Raw genomic sequence first — 22,652 nt, forward strand, 5'->3', positions numbered from 1 at the left:
TTAAATGTTTTTTAGTCATCCAAGTCCCTCCAAGTCAAGACTTTTATTTCTCCTCTTACTCATTTCCCAACTCTCACTCCAACACTCACAATCTCACTTTTTCTCAATGTTCACGACACCAACACTCAAGGGAAGGGAAAAGAACACTAAAGAAGTATAGAAAAATGAAACTATCCTTTTTGGGTAAATAACTAATCCATTGGTTTTAGACAGAAAGTAATAACAAAGGCACAACTAGTTTAGACAATTTAACTAAATAATTTACACCAAAAAATAAGTTTTATTTTCAAAGTCCGTAACCACAACTAAGGAGTCTACCAAATTAATTTAGAATATCTTTTTTTGTTTAACACAACTCACATAGTTATATACTTAGTTAGTGAAGAAAAATCAAAGTCCGATATGTAGATATATTTCTTTTTCTTTTCTCTTAAAATACAATCAATTTTAGTAAGAATTAAATCATAAGGCTTGAATCAAAACAAAACAGATAAAGGAAATTTTTACCTTTCCTACTGTACGTGATTCAAGATTTATCGAGTATGGCCTAGTTTGCCTAGTTAGGATGTTTGTTCTTCATGAAATTTTGTGGATAGATCCATATATGTCACAGAAGAAGTCTAAAATTTAGTTTACAAATTCCAAGTATTAAAAGGGTTAGACTAGTTTGTGTATATGATTCTTTACACATCTTGAGAGAATAGAAATCAAAATCAAGAAAAGGGTATAGGTTTCATGAGTGATTGCCTTTCTCAAGTGGCTTGAGAAAATTTGTAGAAGAAAGAAGAAAGAAAGAGGATGAGAGAACAATTAGAGAGAAGAAAGAGAGAAGAAAGAAGAGTGCGTTGAGAGGATGTGAATTTGGTTTGCTTGGTTCACTTATAAAGACAACCACAACAATTCCTAGCCATTGGATCATAGGGTAAACATGTTGATTAGATCTTAGCCTTTCTCTCAATCTTGGTCACCAAGATTTCTAATTAAATAAAATAGGATTAAATGTAGGCCATTGGATTGAAATAGTAAGTACATGTACTCTAAATATTAGCCATTCATTCTTACTTGGTCACCAAATTAATTTTCGTTACGAATGGACGCGGTTGACAATGATACATGCATGATAATGGAAAAAATGTCCGAAATCATTTTTTCTGATAAGACTACTTTTTATCTGGTTATTTTATACGACGTGTTCTGATGAGAAAATTTCTGACGGAAAATATATTTTTATTCCATAAATATATCGTAAATAATTTTGTGAGTCTATACAAAATATTTCATAGTAAACATGGCTCGATTCAAAAATTTCTTAGTAAATATGGTTCGATTCAAAAATCATTTAATTCTACGTGAGGATATTCAAACAAGTCAAAAATCAATTTATGCCTTTAAATTCAATTTGGTTTTGTCCATAATTAAAATCAAATATACACTTTGGCATTTTGGGGAGAGATGTGGACATATAACAAAAGGGAGAAATGTGACGATATAAAATGTGCCCATAGAAGAAAGAATTATTGGAGATATTGATGTATAGGTAGAGAGTTTGATAAGCATGGGAGAAAAATGTTAATGGTGTCAGGTTCGAAAACTTTATTGCGACGTATGTATGATTTTGTTCAATTGATCTTGATGTAGAGGAAAAATAAATGTTGAAATTTGATTTATGAATTTTAGATGTCATGTATGTCATATGGGTGCTATGCTATTGCTACCCAACTAATACTTTGTTGGTGGCTACCCAACTAAAAACGATAGAGATAGAGATAGAGTACTCAAGATATTCACTATTTTATACAAAAATAAAAAATATCACTATTCTTTCTTCTTCTTTTTTTGAGAAATGGTGACGATAAAAATTTAAAACTAAGGGTAAACACTAAACACAATATAATTTAAGGCAAATACAAAAATATGCATTTCCCTCGTTTTTATTTTAATGTGTAAGGACAATTGCATATAATTTAATTTGCTTTAATAGAGTAAGGAAAAGATTAGGAAAATAGGGGGTCATGCATGAAGACCACCCTCCGATTATTTTTTTTTTTGAGAGGAAAACCCACCCTCCGATTATTGTTTTTGGTTAAACTCTATTCTTCTTCTGTTTCTACAATTAATTTTATCCCCCCTTTCTTTTGTAGACAATGTGTATTGTTAATTGATTGAGATGATGAAGATGTCTTATATTTGAATTTCAAAGAGTGTAATTTGGCAAGTGAAATACTCATATTTGAAACGGGAATGTATTAATTGAATACCACAATTGTAAGTTTTTTACTCCCTCCATCCCTATGTGTAAACTTTCTTTATCTTTTTCACATTTCTTAAGAAAAATTGTTAATGCAAGAAAACATGACAACGAGAACAATATTTTTAATAAACTAGCGTGAGACCCTGCATCGCGCGGTTAAATATTCTTTTTGCTGAAAAAAATAATGCCAAGTCAAAAAAGTGTTACTATTTAGATTTAGTAACATTTTATATATGTTGTAGTGCGGAACTAATCCAAATTTTTTTTTTGGCTTAATTAATGATTTGGTCCCTTAAGTTATTTAATGGTTACATTTTGGTCCCATAAGTTATTAACGTTACAATTTGGTCCCTTAAGTTATTTGTTGGTTACATTTTGGTCCCATAAGTTATTAACTTTACAATTTGGTCCCTTAACTTACTTTTTGGTTTCGTTTTGGTCCCTTAACTTATTTTTTGGTTTCGTTTTGGTCCCTTAACTCTAATAACATAAAGGACCAAAGTGGTTGACGGAGGAAGAGTTAATGTACCAAAACGAAACCAAAAAATAAGTTAAGGGACCAAATTGTAACGTTAATAACTTATGGGACCAAAATGTAACCAACAAATAACTTAAGGGACCAAATCATTAATTAAGCATTTTTTTTTAAAGATAATCCAAAAATCTTAAATAGTGAGGAAAACACATATGAAAATTAACAGCAATAAATATCCTTATTTATTAATTTTGTTACGTCTGCAGCAATTTAACCTAATTTTTTCCCGCTCATTTGCTTTATTAGTTTTGCAATTATTTAACCTAACAAATTCCATCTAAAAAATGCATCGCACCAATTTCATTCTATCCTCTTACCTTTTTTTTCTACACTTATCCTTATTTATTAATTTTGTTACGTCTGCAGCAATTTAACCTAATTTTTCCTTATCTTAATTACTAAAGCTTAACCCTTCAAGCTATTGTTGCCCTAATATTTTCCCCCCATTTTTCCCTCCACTTTTCTGAGTCATTGGATCTTGCACATTTAGGCGCCATTCAATTTTAGCCATTGATCATCTTACTTAATGCCAGCCGAATGTTGTTATCAAGTTTGCTATAATTTTGGCTAGCCGAATCCTTATTTTTTAACCTAACAAATTTCATTCATATCCTCCTGTTTTTTTTGAATCAAATATTTTCGACACTTTTAGGTTTGCAATTATTTAACATAACAAATTCCATCTAAAAAAATGCATCGCACCAATTTTATTCCTATCCTCTTGCCTTTTTTTTTTATTAAGCAAATATTTTCTACCCTAACTTACTAAAGCTTAACCCCTCAAGCTATTGTTGCCCTAATATTTTCCCCACATTTTTCCCTCCAATTTTCTGAGCCATTGGATCTTGCACATTTAGGCGCCATTCAATTTTAGCCATTGATCATCTTACTTAATGTCAGCCGAATTTTGTTATAAAGTTTGCTATAATTTTGGCCAGCCGAATCCTAATTTTTTAACCTAACAAATTTCATTCCTATCCTCCTTTTTTTTTAATCAAATATTTTCTACACTTTTAGGTTTGCAATTATTTAACATAACAAATTCCATCTAAAAAAATGCATCGCACCAATTTTATTCCTATCCTCTTGCCTTTTTTTTTTATGAAGCAAATATTTTCTACCCTAACTTACTAAAGCTTAACCCCTCAAGCTATTGTTGCCCTAATATTTTCCCCCCATTTTTTCCTCCACTTTTCTGAGCCATTGGATCTTGCACATTTAGGCGCCATTCAATTTTAAACATTGATCATCTTACTTAATGCCAGCCGAATTTTTTTATCAAGTTTGCTATAATTTTGGCCAGCCGAATCCTTATTTTTTAACCTAACAAATTTCATTCCTATCCTCCTCCTTTTTTTTTTGAATCAAATATTTTCTACACTTTTAGGTTTGCAATTATTTAACATAACAAATTTCATCTAAAAAAATGCATCGCACCAATTTCATGCCCACCAATTTCATGCATTTTTTTATCCTTGTTTATCCTTATTTATTAATTTTATTAGGTCTGCAGCAACTTAACCTAATAATTTCCCTATAAAATTCTGCATTAGATTAGCAGCAATTTAACCTAACAAATTCCATCTAAAATGCAGCGCACCAATTTAAACTAACAAATTCCTTCTAAAATGCAGCAAACCCTAATATTTCTCCTCGCTGATAAGCTTTTTATTCATATCCTGTTGTGTCATCGTTTGTATATATCTATTGTTTCTGTAGACATTTTTTTTGACAAGTTGTTGTACACTTATTAATGATATTTTTTTTTGTTACAATTATTAATGATATATTTGTACTATATTTATAAACAATAGAGGATTTTAGGCTGACTTTTGTTATTCAAACTATACCTTAAACAATTTTGTTTGTTACATTTTAAATTCATAAATATTTATGCTTATAATTTTAATCTATATAAACTTTTTATATAAAATATAGTTCGTAATCTATATGTGTTAGCGTAATAAAAAAAACGAAAAGACGGCTATGTGAATGCCCGTCTTTCCACACGTTGACATAATGTAAATCAATATTTTTCTAAATTAAAAATAAATCAAATTATTACGTGGTATATCCCGTGAAAATAAAACTATCACATACCTCCCTAAAAACAAAAGAAACAAAAAACTATCACATTCCTTAAAAAAAACAAAAAAAAAAAAAACTATCACATGCTTGAAAAATTCTATAAAAATCCTAACAAATCTTTTTCATTTTTATAAAGGAACGAATATCTTAATATATATTATTATAAAGGAACGAATATCTTAATATATATATATGTATGTATGTATGTATAAATATATATGTATGTATGTATAAATGTTAGATATTCTCCAATCAACCTAACCCTAATCCCACCCTTTTTGGCGGGTCTAAATATATTTTTTTTAAAAATTGTTTTGCAAGGAATTGAACCAACTACCCATAACAACACCTTAGAGCTTTTACCACTAGACCACTAACATTTTTATTGAAATATAGTTGCTTCTAAAATGGATATGTAATCTTAAAGGCCTTTTTTTTAAGCCACTAACACTCATTTTTATTGTGTTTATTTTCATGTTTGATTAATTTCACATAATTTAATTTATGACTTTTATTCCATGTTTATTTTTGTTGATGCAAACTAATGTTATAATTTTCTTTTTTGAGATTTTGCATGTCGATCACTCTCAAACATCACTTAGTTTCATTGTTTCTATTACTTTGAATGTAACTCTAAAATTAATAATATAGTCACTTTGATGCTTATATAAGAAACTCTACAAAACCCGTACATCGTACGGGTTAGAGTCTAGTTATTTATTCATTTTGTTATGTATGCAGCAATTTAACCTAATTTTTTCCTGCTCATTTGCTTTATTAGGTTTGCAATTATTTAACCTAACTAACAAATTCCATCTAAAAAATGCATCGCACCAATTTCATTCATATCCTCTTGCCTTTTTTATTTTATTTTATTAGGTCTGCAGCAACTTAACCTAATAATTTTCCTCTATAATGCTGTATTAGGTTAGCAGCAATTTAACCTAACAAATTCCATCTAAAATGCAGCACATCAATTTAACCTAACAAATTCCCTCTAAAATGCAGTAATCCCTAATATTTCTGCTCGCTTTTCATTCCTATCATGTTTTGTCATCGTTTGTATATATATATATATATATATATATATTGTTTCTGTAGACTTTTTTTTTTTACAATAATTAATTTAATATTCCTGAAGTCCAATAACTTTAAACCAAATATTCTCTTACTTCTTTATTTTCATACGTCTTTAAAATTTTATTTTATGGCAAAATATTATACCTTTTAACATATTATTTTATTTATGATGCAGACTATGAATATTATTTTCTACCACTATAAGTCAAGTATTGATAGCTTATTTAGGTGCGAAACTAAAGTCAATATTTGTTGGTTAAAGGATTTTAACCATTAATATGTTATGTTGTTTAATGAATTTTATTTATGAATTTAAATTATTTCAACCTAATATATTTATGTTTGCTCGAACACAAAAATTTGCTTATAATAATTAACCCGGGCAACGCCGGGTATTTAGACTAGTTTGTCATATTAATCTTAACGAGAGATTGGTCAAACGGAAATAACTAAACTCTCACAATTTAACGAGTTAAGATTCAAATTCCGTCTAAGAGATAGATTCTCACATTTAATACATTGTCTCAAGAAAGATTATCTATAATAGAGAAATCCTACCGGAAAACAAAAAGAAATACTCATCATGTACTAATTGTAATATATAACACATACCTTCGTACATATATCAGTCCTTGGTTTGAAATAGGTTTTTATTTTATTTTTTACGGAAACCTGTGAAGGGAATTGAAGATATATTTCAAAAGTTGTTGAGATCATATGTTCTATTTTAAGAGTGCAAGCAAACAACCAAGCATTTGAGGAAGAATTGGCAAAATATAAGAGGAAAGATGTAATATATAACATAGTGATGCTATATATATGTTATATATCAATAAAAGAAGAAAAAGAAAATATCAATAAAAGAAGAAAAAGAAAACAAGAGATGCATGTAAAAACCATACGCCTTAGTGTGTTGGTAGAGAGTGTGATATGGATGTGGGAGAAATAACCCAAAAAAAAAATGTGGGAGAAGTAACAAAAATGTGAGCATAGAGCATTATTAAATCATATGTTAATATTAAGTAGGCTTTTATATGTGTTTAGTCCCTGTAAATAGGGGTCATTTAAAAAAGAGAAATGATATTTGTACAACCGCTTTTTGACAACTCTTGAAACAACCCTCTCTCTCATACTCACATGTGTTTTTATTCTCTCTTTTCTTCTTTCTCTCTCCATTGCTTTTGTCTAATCACAAGAGAAGAAAAGTGGTTGTCACCAAAGTTGTCTAATATTAATTGTACAAATATCACTCCTCTTTAAAAAATGGTCCCTTTATTCCTTAATCCTGGCATTTTGCCCTGCCAAAATTTAATCACTTAAAATTTCGTCCCTCTCCCCACTTAATCACTGTCACGTCACTAATTACAGGGGTATTTTGTAACATCCCAGACTGCTTTTAGGATTGCCGACTGACCCCACAAACCAACACAAGTCTTTTCAGCGTGTTTTGTCCTCACTCGCATGCTTACCGGGAAACATCCCAGTAGGTCACCCATCCCAAAATTGCTCCAAGTCAAGCACGCTTAACTGTGGAGTTCTTATGGAATGAGCTACCGAAAAGAAGATGCATCTTGTTGATATAGATAGTACCAAACAATTCTTATAAGCTTTCCTTCAACCATGCATTCTCATACTCACATGGCCTTAAGGATTCCATATTCTGCTTAAAAGTTATGTTAAGGATACTTGAGACATGGATATGTAAACCTAAAATAAAACCCAAATATTAACTTAAAAAACTTCAATATTTTCAAACCAGGCATGATTAACCATATGAAATATGTTATAAGTTTGTGATATTTTCTCTATAATTCATCTATATTGAGTATGAAGTTTGAATTACTAAATTGGTACCTTGGTTATTTTATGTGTATCCAATTTTGTCACATTATTGAATTTGCTTATCGGTTACTTGTAATTTTTTATAATTCTACCCACTCGATATAAGAAAGCTCAAACAACCTTTACATCGGATTTTTACATTAAGTCCTAATACAATCAAGGGAAAAAAACTACAATTTGAAAACAAGGTTCAATTTGCCACCATATTAAGCAATAAATCAAGACCTAGACTACATATATAATATGAATATTCTTTGAAGTTCAATTTTTTGGTCTTGAAACATAGCATTGAACGTTGCAATTGGTACATCATAGTATATTATTGTTAGTGATGTTCATAAACTAATTGAGCTGATTAATTGTTAATCGACATGCAATGATAATGGAATTTTGTAAAACATAATTAATATAAAAAATTCCCGTTTTTTAGATGACACACCTAACATGCTCCTGTACTTTGAAATAGGAAAATCATTTTCAACATATAAAAACATTGGAAGTTAAGATCATAAAGTAACAATAATGACTCTGTCAAAAAAATGTAACAATAGTCATTTTCTTGAATATAAAGAAGTGAAAAAATAATATCATATTAATCTAATAAATATTATCATAAAATTAAAAATTAATTCAACATCTCATATTAATAAAAATTAATATAACACATGCAAAAAAATATACTTTGCTTTCAAAGGATACACAAATAAGTTGGGTAAACCCAAGAATGAGGCAACTAAACTCTAGTTTTAGATCCATCAGCTAAAACATAATTTACAAACAATATTATTCCCATATCAAAACAAAACAATAGTATGTGTTTGGATAAAACAAATACTATGCTTTGGTTTTGTATCTTTGTTCATATTTTTGGTCACGTGTGCATTTGGATAAAACAAGTGTTTCGAGGAAATAAATAGAGAAATTTACTCATCTGTATCAGTTTGTATTAAAAATAGTAGACACCATATATATTTAATTCTAGTGTAACAAAGTGGGGGCAAGTGCTTACATACCTTTGTACATATATCAGTCCGTATGTTTGAAATAAGTTAAAGATATTTTTTAAAAGTTGTTGAGATATCTTCCATTATTAAGAGTACCTCAAGTAAGGTAACGTTAGGTCATTTAGGTGAGAGATGTAAATGTGTAACAAAGCGACACTATGTTATAAAAGAAGAAGAAAAAACATGAGATGCATGTCAAAACTGTACACCTTATTCTGTAGGTATAGAGTGTGATAAGGATGTGTGAGAAGGTGACGGTTAACATGGGCTAACTAATTTGTTAATTAATAATTCAAATTTCAATTGTAGTGGTGTTGTTGCAATTTTAATGTATTTAACATTTTTTTAATTAATTAATAATTTTAACTAAGAAAGTTAAAAGGATAAAATTTTAAATATAATAATTTAAATGAAGGATAAAATAGAAAGTGAAATTGTTCGAAATAATCATGTGTATTCATTTCTCATGGTAGTATCATTTATGTCGGTACAATTATAATGTAGAGAAAATAAAACATATACAACTCTATAAAAATATCTAAGTTGACCCTTAATTAACTCTAAAACCAGGGTTACCAAAAGTAGTAAAATATAATCATACATCATAATCTATTTTAACATTAAAAATAAGTTGCCCTTCCAATGTCCATAACTATAACTCATGAGTCTACTATATAAATTTAGCAGTTTTGTTTGTCCACATAGTTATACTTTGTTAGTCATGTGATTCAGAGAAAAATCGAAGTCCAAATGTCCATATATTCATTTTGCTTTGCATGGTCCATATATGTCCAATATATTCATTTCCCTCCCTAAAAAAAGTCCAATATGTCCAATGTTTCCGGGGGGAAGGTTCCATTTTATGGCCTAAAAGATATATCCGAACATTTATTATTTTACCTTGTTTTTATATAATTTTACATTTTCAAAGATAAAGATTGCTAAAATAATCTTCTCCACACTCACACCACTTAGTTAAATTAAATCAACAAAGCAAAATAATCAAAACTCAATTCTTTTACAAAATAAATAAAATCAAATAACTAAGCTTGAATAAAATAAATAAAATCATCATATTCCTTTGAGTTCGCCCTTCATACAACAAGACGAAATAAAAAAAAAAAAAAACAAATTCTTGATCTTTAAATAAATTATTCATGATCTAAAATGTTTTAACCCAACTCATTATAAAATCAAAAAATATATTTTTGTCAAAAAGAACCACATAACAAAGTTTCGACCACAGAGGAAGTAAAAGAAAAGGAAGGAAATTGTCACCTTATTTTAGGCTTCTGTAGAGAAAGAAGGGAGCTCACGGAAGAGAGAGAAGCAAAATTCTATAGAGAAATAGGGAGTATCATTATGAGAGACAACCAACTCCGCTCTTGGATACGATAAACTATCCAATTCATATGAAGAATCTCTCTAACAAGGTAAAATAGGAGTATTCATATGAAGAATCTCTCTAACAAGGTAAAATAGGAGTGGGGTTCTTCATATGAATTGGATATTTTATGGTATCCAGAGTGGGGTTGATTGTCTCTCGTAATGATACTCACCCTCTACAGATTTTTAGAGAGAGAGAGTTTTCGATGTTGTGAAAGTAAAAGGGATGAGCAAAAATTTCTTGGTTGCTAAGTCACTTAAATAGAACGCATAATAAAATTCTAGCCCTTGGATCAAAGTAGAAGTATGTGCATTAGATCTTGGCCCTTCTTTCGATCTTGATCATCGAGATTCTTATTGAATAAAACAAGAATTAATATAGGCCATTGGATGAAATAGTAAATATATGTGCTCTAAATCTTAGTCATTCATCTTTTCTTGGTCATCAAGTTAATTTTCGTTGATAAATGATAATGGTAAAAATATTCGAATTCATATTTGTCAATAAGAAAACTTTTTATCTAGATATTTTATACGACGTGTTCTGATGAGAAAATTTCCAACGGGGAAATTATTTTTATTGCTTAAATTTATCTTAAATAATTTTGAGTCTAATAATTTTTTTTTGTAGTAAATGGGGTTCGTTTCAAATATTAAACGTGACGAAATTTTCCATTTAAAATCAAGCTCTAGAAATATTTTCTGAAAATTTTACCACGTGTCACCATCGCGACAAAAATCCTAAAATATTCGAGCAACAATTAAAATTCATTGTTGAAACTATTATTTATTTTTCTTTTCTCATAAAATAAAATTTATGTGGGAAAATAATACTATATTATTAATATTTATTTATATTCAAAATTAGGGGTCTTACACATATGCTTTGGATAGATCAAACAGAATGGATAGGTACAATTCCAATTTTATTTATGTGGTTTTGTAATTTGAAATGCGTGGTCATAGACGACAGTAAAGTTTGCGAACCTCGCACCTCTATCATTTTTCTCTCATGCATATCATTTTTCTTTGGATAGATCATAATCAATAATTGTAAAATTTAGACATCTTATTTTCTTTTTATATTGAACTTTATTTGAAGTTTGAGATTGTTGACCAATTCACATGTATATCTATGATGTGAAGAAAAGGAAAATATGATTTGAATATCCATTAAACTCATGTTAGCTTCTAGCTATATAGGTTGGCTTTGTTGGAGACTTGGAGCATTCTTCTAACCTTTCAATCTTTACGAACAACTTTGGATTCCTTCAATTATATCTCCCACATCATGCATATCATACCAATTGTACAATATCGTCACTCTTCTTATGCATTTACATCTCTCCCCCAAAATGATTTTAATGTTACCTTACATTAGGCATACATCACTCTACATTCTTCCTCTTTTGATTTACTGATTCATTTTCTCCTCTAATGCTTGGATATTTAATTTGCTACAACTTAGAAAATAGGTCAATTCAATAATGCACAAATGAAATATGTCTTGTACCTTGGACAAACTAGTTTCAACCATTTGATCAATAAATCTCATCATTAAATAAAATATGATGTGACTTATTGATCCAATAATGGTACTACCTCCGTTCCTTTTTAATTGTCACATTTTGACATTTTACACATACCAAGACAATAAATAAATGTTACTACTTTTGATACAATAATTTATACTCCATCCGTTTCAAAATGAGTGTCGTTTTAGGTGTTTACACACATATTAAGAAATGCAATGATTAAGAGAAAGAGAATGATTATTTTACCAAATTATCCTTATTAACTATTGGTTAGTTTTAAAAGTAATACTTTGGAAGTAGTGTGCAGAGTATTAATTGGAGGGTACAATTGAAAAGAAAAAGTTATTATTGCATTGGAAACTGAAAGCGACATTCATTTTGAAACAATTTTTTTTGGCTAAAGCGACACTCATTTTGAAACGGAGGGAGTACTTTTACCATAATGACCTTATTCATTTAATATCTTCTTTCATATACTTCTCTCTCCACAATAAATAACTAAGGGTAATAATGGTAAAACAACATTTAATGTTGCATTGAACTTTGAAAGTGACAATTAAATTGAAACAAAATTTTTCTCAAAAGTGACACTTAAAAAGGAACGGAGGGAGTAAAAAAGATACTTGTGCATGATGTGTAACATCTCCTCCATGATATTTTCTTTAAGCCAAGGGCAATTTAGACATTTTGGTGGCTAAGTATATTTTTATATAGGAAAATACCATAATTTTCTACACACTTCTTTCCACTTCTCTCTTTCCAACACATTTTCACAAATTTTCTCTCATTCTTTCTCTATACCATCGGCCTCATCAAACCCAATCCCTCTCCATCACAAATTTTCATTTCTTCATGGAATCACTAAATTCAAGCAACAAATAGGCTACTAGTAGTGTGAATAACAAGAAACACAACTCAAAACTCATCTCTCCCACTCATTGCAAGTGAACCGCCCCTTTCCATAATTTTTTCAAAAATCACAATTTTTCTCACCAATCCATTGTAAACATCAAAAGTTCCTTCCCTTTCTCTTTCTCTATGGTGGCCGAATCACCCACTCACTTTGTTCAATCTCACTCTTTGTTGGAGTTATTCCATTTAATGCTTTAGAAAAGAGATATATGTTGTGGGTAATCATGAAAATTACTTAAATTGATGTGGTGTAGGAATTAGAGACATTGGAAATTTTTTATTACTTGATGGGTGTTAGAGACAAGGAATTAAGGAGTCAAAAAGTAGTGATAGGTTATGTATGTTTGAGTTTGAATCTGTTATTTATGTTTAAAATTATTGTGGATAAGCTGGTAGTGTGCAGTTGATACATAAGTGAAAACTAGAGACTCAAGAACCTATAGGAGCTGTTGTGATTGCTGTTGGACAGGTTCTGTTTTTGGGGTGATACCTGTTATTGTGTTGATCAAAATTAAGTGATTATTGGATTTTTAGATTCTCCACTTAATTCCCTTCAAATCGGATATAAATTTCGTATGTTTCGGATTAGAAACGAATTGGAAAAATGCATTTGAAGTTTGGTAATTTTCTGCTGGATTTTGTTTACGGGTTTTAGTATAGGGCTTTACTAAATGGTAATAACTTTCTCTCTGTAACTCCGAATCAGTTGGTTTTTATTGTTATGGATAGGTAACGAAATTCCCTACAGTTTAGACACAAGAATTGTTAAATTCAATTAAGTATAGTAGGAGAAAAGTTACCTACAAGTTTGAGAAAAGTTTCAGTCTTGTTTCTATACCAATGCCCATTCTTTTGTTAAACTGTACCAATTGGATGGTTAACCCTCAAAACAAAAATTATATTTTTAATCTTGACACCCTAAGCTTTCCAACGAGTGGTAAGTCACTGATGCTGGAAATTGGAGGGTGGACCCTACGGGTTTTGCATATGTGAGCTATATGTACCGAGGACCGAAGAAGACATAAGTAAGAGCTTTGGCGGAGGCTTAAGCAATAGTTGCAGCAAGCTGTTGAAAGTTGTCAAATAAGTCGCGGTGAGTTCCTTTAGCTTGACACCCACCTTTGGGGATCAATTATGATTATGTTAGATTATTGAGATAACATGAATAATTAGACCATTTTATGAATTATTTGCCTTTTGTGCAAACATGTCTATTATGCCATATAAATGGTACATTTGAAGTGGAATAAATATAAGATAGTTAGAATGATTAAACTATGTTTATTACCTTTGAAATACTATTCTTGATTCTTAATTGATGATTAAACTGATTTAGAGCTGTGTGAGGACTGTCTTTGGATGAAATTTGGCATGTTACATGCATGAAAATTGAGTCAAATCTGTAGAATTTCAGATGGTCTTACTGATTTTATGATTTTAACCGGTTGAAAGATCAATTAAGCCGACATAGTTTCACTGAAGTTATAGCATCCATAATGCTTGACATTATTCTCTATGTTCTTCTAAATTTATATGAATGATGATAAATTTTAGTAAGGTACCATGTTTAGGCAAATACTACAAAAGTTTCATTATACCTGATGTTAAGTGTTATTGATGAATAATGGACTGTTGTAGCAGATACGATGATGATTATGGAGATTGATCAAACTCCAAGTAAATAATAATTAATTAGATAAGATAGAAGTACTATAATAGAAAAGCCGTTTGCTGCAACGAAGAGAGAATGCAGCCTACGAACAAATTGTTCATAGTATTTTAAAATTGATATCCGTTTGCTGCAACGAAGAGATAATGCAGCCTATGAGTTAAGTGCTCATAGTATTTTAAAATTTATATCCGTTCGCTGAAACGAAGAGAGAATGCTGCCTATGAGTAATGCACTCATAGTAATTATAAATAATCACCGTTCGCTACAATGAAGAGATAATGTGGTATATTCCGTTCGCCACAACGAAGAGATAATGTGGTATATTCCTTTCGCCACAACGAAGAGAAAATGTGGTATATTCCGTTCGCCACAACGAAGAGAAAATGTGGTATATTCCGTTCGCCAAAACGAAGAGATAATGTGGTATATTCTGTTCGCCACAACGAAGAGATAATGTGGTATATTCCGGTCCCCACAACGAAGAGATAATGTGGTATATTCCCGTTCGCCACAACGAAGAGATAATGTGGTTTATGTACAAATAATGAAAAGAGATAAATGATGAAATAGTTTATATTGAGTGGTACAAATGAGAAAATATTTTATATTGATGAGATAATTTATATTGAGTTGTATAAATGAGAAAATAATTTATATACTTTATTGATAGTAAATTCACATCATGGAATGCGATGATAAAGTATACGAGAATGTGTCAAATTTCAGTAGCTTTGTACTTTAGAGAAGTGTATTGACATGAAAATTATGTTTGGAATGAATTAACTATGAAGCAATATTTTATGGGCATTTTACTAATCGTTGAAAATGTGGAATTTTAGTTAAGAGTATGACTATATTTCTTATATGATAAAAATATTATTTCCGACAGCGATTTTAATTATCCCCTGATCGCTCAGTTATGCATAATGAGATCGTATAAATCCAAAATGGGTTGAGGTTAGAAACAGATGGTGATCCTAGGTTCCCGAGATTGCCTACAACCTAGGATAGATGGAACTCGCTGAGACATCTCGTCTCACCTTAATCCCTTTTATTTATTTCAGATGTACAAGTTATTATACGATAGAATGGCTCGTGATGAAGAAGCAGACCTAGCTGGACCATGTAAGGTACACGTCAATGGAGGTAATAGGCGAGAAATTTTATAATTTGTTCAGAGAATATTTATTTATTTTATATTTTCCATGTATCCGACACCAAATTTAACACACATGCTAGATATCTTAGGTGATTTCTAGTAGGGGTGTGGCATGATGCAAGACTATTTTATTTATAAAGATTAGACAAAGTCTAGAAAATATATCTTTATCTTCAGTAAAAAGAAAAAGGCACTTCACCCCTTATACATTTCACTTTCACCCCTTCACTTCACAATTCACAAAATATTTTTCCTCTCTCTCTATTAACTTCCTTGGAGCCTCTCCCTTCTTGTCTCTTTTCATCATACTCGCTTTTTATTGAAGAATTAATAGTCACTTAGTAACAACAAACTTTGTATAGCTTTCTCTATATTTTAGTAACATGGGCTTTACCCAACAATTGTTCAATTGTTACTAAATTGAATTAGCAACATTTTTCTTGATTTAGTTACAATTTTCAAGTGTTACTAGATCTTAATTATGTTGTAGTGAAAAGCAGCGACAATAAGTATGTTTGCATTAACTTCACGATCCAAAGCAGTTTCTTTAGAGTAAGAATGGTTGTATTCCCACATAATACAACATGTCCGATATTTTATAATTAAAATTAGCAGTTTGTCATAACAGATTTCAAAATAGCATATGTTCTAGCATTTTTATCAAGAGATATCATACGTAGAATTTGTTTAAGTTAACGGTGAGATTTGGTGGAAGACAAATGACTTACATTGGTGTGTGTCAACGGATTCTCTCTCAAACACACACACATATATAATATATAAGTATAAATATGAAAGTTTCTTAAAAAAAAGTATAAATATGAAAGTATAAACGAGTGTCGGCAGCAAGAACGACTTCTTAAAGTCCTTGCATAATTTGGTTGTTTTCACACATTCTTGTAAGACTTCTTGGAGGAGTTTACTATGTGAGAATTAATAACCAATTCCGAAGGTTTTAGAAACAACTTGTCTTTTGTTTTTCTTGTTTTTTGATAAAAAAAATCTGTTTTCCTTTACAAGGTTATTACTTCTGATTATTAGATGTATTTTTGTTCTAGCAAAATATATTTCTCTCATTCATGTTTCACTACGAAGCATTAATATTTTATAATGATCTTGATTTTTATTGATCTCTTAATTTCAATTTTGTAATTAGTGCAGAAAACTATAAAATGATTATTATGGAAAATTGCATTGACCTCTCTTGAGGTAAATTAAAATGATACACCTGCACCTTTGTTTTTTTAATGAACACAAACATCTATATGGTGCAGAAATGGTACTCAATGCAGTACAAATAACATATTTCACAATTCATTCTTAGATTGGTTGCACCGCCTTGCTAAGTTATGTCTTGATATTTCCCAAATGGAGCAACCGGCTGGTACTCAATCTTTCTTAGTGTATGACCTCTAGTGCCTCCTTTCTTTGTCCAAGAATTTTGAAAACTGTTGCTGCTATTTGAGGTGAAGTGAGACCAGCAACAGCTAATTGCTCAGCTGGTGATCCATGGTCGATATAAATATCTGGAAACACCATTGGCCTCCACTGGATAATATGAAACACAATTCAATTTTCAGCAACTAGTTAAATGTTCACACAAACTTCAAAAATGCATGTTATATGTTATATATTATACTATGATGAATTTAATTCATAAACAGTGTCACCGCCGTCAATGAGGAAAAAAAATTACAACGTCAATCAGTTATAATCATCATATTATTAACAACGTTCAACTTTGATCATAAATATTTCTAAAGTCGCACAAATGATTGGGTATAACTTATTGATAGTGTTGAACTTTTTACATTGACGGTCTATCAAAATTAAATTCTACGTACTATTATTTTAGTACATAAGAAAATAATTCATACCTTCAATTTTCCATCAAGAAGACCATCAAGGGCCATGAACTGAGCAACATGAGAACCAAATCCTCCTATTGATCCTTCTTCCACAGTGATCAAAACCTCATGTGATTTCGCTAGGTTGCGAATGAGCGAACGGTCCAATGGCTTGCAGAAACGTGCATCCGCCACCGTGACAAGCAAGCCATGTTGCTGCAATATTGAGGCTGCATCGAGACAACTTTTAACTGCTGTCCCAAAGCCCAAAAGGGCCACTCTTTCGCCTTCGGTGAGCATTCTTCCTTTTCCTATCTGTTAACATGTCAAAACATTAATTGTTAACTTCATTTGCCAAAACTGTTTTAAAGAGAAATGCCAGCAATACACAATCTAATGCAATTATTTAGTGGGATCCAAGTGAATTTATTCTAATAATGGATAAAGTATTCGTGCAGAAATGGACGTGTTAGAGAATATGTTGTGAACAGTTCTTTCTGTTCTTTCTAATAATCTTCATAAGGGCATAATTTTGAAGTACAAGTGTGACTATACTCTAACTCACCTCAAGAGGAATGCCTCTATTCCCTGGTGGCAATTCTACACCAGTTCCATTTGCCCGTGGAAATCGGAAACAGCTAGGTCGATCGTTAATGGCAACAGCAGTAGCCACCATATGCATAATCTCTGCTTCGTCAGAAGGAGCCATCACCACCATATTAGGTAGACATGCCATATAAGTGACATCAAAAGAACCACAATGTGTTGGACCATCTTCTCCAACAAATCCAGCTTTGTCGATAACAAATCTTACTGGCAGCTTTTGCAAATCCACATCATGCACCACCTTCGAATGGACATGAAATATATGTTTAAAGCGTTATGTAAAAAAATTAATGTTGTACAATATGCTATATGGGATCGGGTGCATTAGTGGTAGTATGATCCCACGTGAAAAGAAATGAGCTTTAATTATACATATCTTTCGGGGGAGTGTCTTTCAGTTCTGTTTGGGCTGCTTGCCACTGTGCTGTTAGGTTGTGTTGCTGTTTCGGTCTATTTCTGCCTGGCCTTGCGTGCTGCTTCTGTTGTTTTGGCTGTGCAGCAGCCTGTTTTTGGGTTTTTCGGTTTTGAGGCGGTGGTATGCTTGGTGTATTACAAGTATATTCCAGCCTCGTTGTTCGAGGCCTTTATTGGTTTTGGGTTGTTTTTTGGTGTGGTGGTGTTCCGTATATATGCGGCACCTTGTTGTATTTTTTTCTTCCCTACCACGAGTTCTTTGTGCGTCTTGCATATACTTGTCATGAATAATATTTTCCTTTTCAAAAAAAAATTATACAAATCTATTGCCTTATATATTATACATAGTATTAAATTACACTACCTGGTCATAAGCTCTCTGCAAGAAGGACGAGTAAATTGCACAAAAAGGCTTAAGACCTTCACAAGCTAGACCTGCGGCAAATGTAACAGCGTGTTGTTCTGCTATCCCTACATCGAAACATCTCGAAGGGAATCGGTGAAGGAAGTGATTCATGCCGGTTCCACCTCCCATTGCAGCATGTATTCCAACAATGCTTTTGTCGGCTTCTGCTTCAGCAATCAAAGCATCCGCAAAGCATGATGTGAGTACCGGTGTGGGAGCCTTGGTCTTGAACTGTTTTCCAGTTGCAGGATCAAACTTAGCAACTCCTGCAAAACTAAACCATGTTAGATGCCTGTCATGAAAGTAGAAAGTCAAAGATTAATCATGATCTCTATAGAAACTGTGTTTTCTAAGATTGAATGAGCAATAATAAGTGGTGAATTTATTAGGTGAATCATGTTGATGAATGACAAAAATAAAATTGTAATGCCTGTTGTACCATGGTACTTGTCTGCTGCTTTTTCTGCATATGAATATCCTATGCCTTTTTCAGTGACAACATGGATTAGTACAGGACCAGTTTTCTTAGGACTCTTAACTTGTTTGAGAATGGCAACAAGATCATCAATGCTATGACCATCAACAGGACCAATGTAGTCAAGTCCAAGTTCTTCAAATAGTGTTGATCCAGAACCACCAATCATGCCATGATCACATCCATCAACCTTAGCAATATTCACAGCTGTGTAAGTCTTTCCGAGTGTACTTGAATGAGGTAATTGAAAATTTTAGGAAAATTAGAATTTTAGGCCATTCAAATGCTTTGATTGAATTTCTTTAATTTTTTTTTTTTTTTGTTTAGATAGAATAATAAAATTCTTCATTCTTAAACTTTGCTCGGCTATTTTTATAAAGTGTAAAAGTTATGGGATAAAGGTATAAATATATAATGAAAAGTGATGCAAAATGAGAATTTTTAAATATTTGGGCCAAATTTGAAATTTTAAAAAGTTGATGGACCAATTTTCAAAATATTAAAAATAGGGAAACATTTGCAATTTCTAAAAATATTAGGGATCAGTTTGCAAAATTTAAAAATAAATAGTAACCAATGTGTATGTTTTAAAACATATAAGAATCAATTTGCATAATTTGAAACTATAATAAGGACCAACTTTATCTTTGACAAAAAACTTCATAAAATCTCTTCATTTTAAATATTCTCCAAATTTATCATCCAAACAGTAAATTTTACATCGAAGAAATTCATTTATGGAATATAGCTTTTGCAAAATTACGGTAGCTCAGTGTGATTTCGACAAGGATAGCCATGATAGCCAACATACTTACCTTGACAAGAGGTTTGTCTGATTGTAACCTGCTGAGACATCTACTCAGAGCACCAACTGGTGGTATTGGACCATGAAGGTCCGCGGTAGGTAGCGATACTTGTTCATTGTCATTTAAAATAACAATGAGATTTGACTGAAGATATCCGGCATTATTCATTGCCTCAAATGCCTGCCCTGCAGTCATAGCACCATCACCGATGATGGTGACCACATTATTGTTGTCCCCCTTTAGATCTCTACCCACCGCCATTCCTGTTTTTGGAGTAAAATGTCAAAATTTCAAAAGTCCGATCACAAATCCAATTGTGCATTAATATAAAGCTGTGCTGCAATTGCAGCAAATATTGTCTCATAGATATAAGTTCATTATTAGACCTAACAATTTAAGCTTTCGTGAGAGAGGTTGTTTTTTGAAAAATTAGAATCAACTGATTGTTTTTCAAATATAGTCAAATATTTTTTTGGTTACATAAAAATTAGAATACTTGGGCTTCTGTCTTTTCTACTACCAAAAGAAAAATAAAATCAGAAATACTGAAAAGATATTTCCTATTGGTAAATAATAAACACTTATTAATTAAGTGTCTCTAAATATTTTGTCTTGGGCTTTAAAAGTTATCTACACAGTTATACCTTCAAATTGAAGTGTAATATATAACTTTCTTTTTTTGACAATGACAATAGTCAGTATATATATATATATATATATATATATATATATATATATATATATATATAACTTAAAACTTAGAAGAGTACATCTCATATTATCTTCAAAATTCATTCTTCATGAAATACTTTACAAACTAGTTATTTTATTTATATAAGCTATGGCCTGAAAATTTCTGGCTAGAAACATAGATAAGAATAAAAGAAATACCTAGCCCTGCTGACATTGTTGTTGAGCTGTGACCAGTGCCAAAACTATCAAATTCACTCTCAGAGCGTTTTGTAAACCCACTTAATCCATCTTTCTGCCTCAATGTATGCATCTTATTCCTTCTACCAGTGAGAATTTTATGTGGATATGCCTGCAAAATTCACACAAGAGAGTCATCATCACCTAGAAAATCAACTAGTACTAATTACCAATAACATAGATTTTTTCAAAATGTTAATAATAATAACAATAATAGGAGTATAATCAACCTGATGGCCAACATCCCACAAGATTTTGTCTATAGGAGCATTGAAAACATAATGGAGGGCAACAGTGAGTTCTACAACTCCCAGATTCGATCCTAGATGTCCTCCAGTTTGAGAAACACTCTGGATAAGATCTGAGCGTAGTTCACCCGCAAGTTGTTTTAGTTCCTACATCAATAAATGATATAGAATCAAATTCTCATATAATTACTTTGAATCCAATCCATTAACAATTTTATTACATGATGTATGTACGAGTTTGTAGTTAAAAATTCATAATTGGCTCATAAGGGGTACCATCATAATATGGGATATCTTAGTTTATCATGCCATGTTTTTACACATTTTTTTGTTAAAAAAATAGGCAATTTCTACGGTACTCCAAACAAAATTGAGTATAATATTGGATGCAAATGTCACCCCTAGTATTTGAGCACAATATTGACATTTAATAAATATAATGTATATTTTCCTTTAAAAAAATATATAATGTATATTTGAACACTTGAAAGGAAAAAAAAAACATGACACCTGCCATATTCATTACATGTTCATTAACCATTAACCAGTTTATAGTGAAATTCTTATGTTAAAATATGTTAGAGTTTACTTTCATGCTGAGTTACTCCTATTTTACCTTAATCGTTAGAGTCTTCATATCTTCGGGATACTTTACCGTATCCAAAAGGGGTGTAGGTTTCTTCTTATACTCCTCCCCCATTTCGGATACTGATGCACAAACCCCATATGGTTTTCTCCTTACCTACATACATTCATAATTAGACGTGCATTTATTTCAGAATACGAGTCCCATCTCAATTTTAATGATGGAAAATAACTTCAAAAAAAAAAAAAACCAAACAAACAAGTTGGTTTAATTTAAATATAATGATAGAAAATAACTTCAAAAAAAAAAAAAAAAAACCAAACAAGTTGGTTTAAATATAATGATATAAAATAACTTCAACAAAAAAACCTAACCTGGTTGAGTCTGGGATTGCAAGTAAGATCTGAAGCACCCCATTGATAGTTAGAACCACCAAGAGGAGTTGATCGTTTCAGATCATATTGTTTTGCAGTTTGGCTCAAAAGGACAGGGAATGACAACGTGTTTGCTAGAGCCATGATAGAACACCAAAACTCAAGACAATATTCTGTGAATTAAGTGGGTTTCCAGAAGCTGTGTTAGATGCAATAAGAACTAAGGAGAAGGCAATTTGTGAATTTCAACGTGAAACTGGAGCATATAAATAGAGAGAAAAACAGACGTACAGCCCGGTAGCTATGTTTATTTTTGACAAAAACAAACGATATTCATTCATTCACATTGATAGAGTACATCAGATACAAACATCGCTAAAAACGTAAAGGGTGAATCTGCGAACAAACTCACAACACTCAAGTTTTTTTTTTTTTTGAACGGCAAAATATTATTAACCGACGAGCCCGTGCGAGGTGCACTAATAAGCTCGGGTGG

The 22,652-nt window shown here is 31.2% G+C and overlaps 1 protein-coding gene across 1 annotated transcript; it reads right to left on the reverse strand.

Moving 5' to 3' along the window:
* Positions 1 to 16,640: 16,640 nt before the first annotated feature.
* Positions 16,641 to 22,401, reverse strand: LOC146912493 (putative 1-deoxy-D-xylulose-5-phosphate synthase, chloroplastic). The gene is made up of 10 exons (XM_085720657.1): positions 22,157 to 22,401; positions 21,813 to 21,938; positions 21,179 to 21,343; positions 20,910 to 21,060; positions 20,028 to 20,281; positions 19,177 to 19,402; positions 18,696 to 19,003; positions 17,877 to 18,158; positions 17,342 to 17,626; positions 16,641 to 17,012 (listed from the first exon to the last, which is right to left on the reverse strand). The coding sequence occupies exons 1-10, from the start codon at positions 22,298 to 22,300 to the stop codon at positions 16,863 to 16,865; spliced, it is 2,091 nt and encodes a 696-aa protein (XP_085576783.1). The 5' UTR covers positions 22,301 to 22,401; the 3' UTR covers positions 16,641 to 16,862.
* Positions 22,402 to 22,652: the final 251 nt, after the last annotated feature.

The sequence above is a fragment of the Medicago sativa genome, chromosome 6 (genome assembly GCF_051527215.1).
Source record: "Medicago sativa cultivar Bolivia chromosome 6, Bolivia_mono, whole genome shotgun sequence".
In the NCBI taxonomy this organism is placed as follows: domain Eukaryota; kingdom Viridiplantae; phylum Streptophyta; class Magnoliopsida; order Fabales; family Fabaceae; genus Medicago; species Medicago sativa.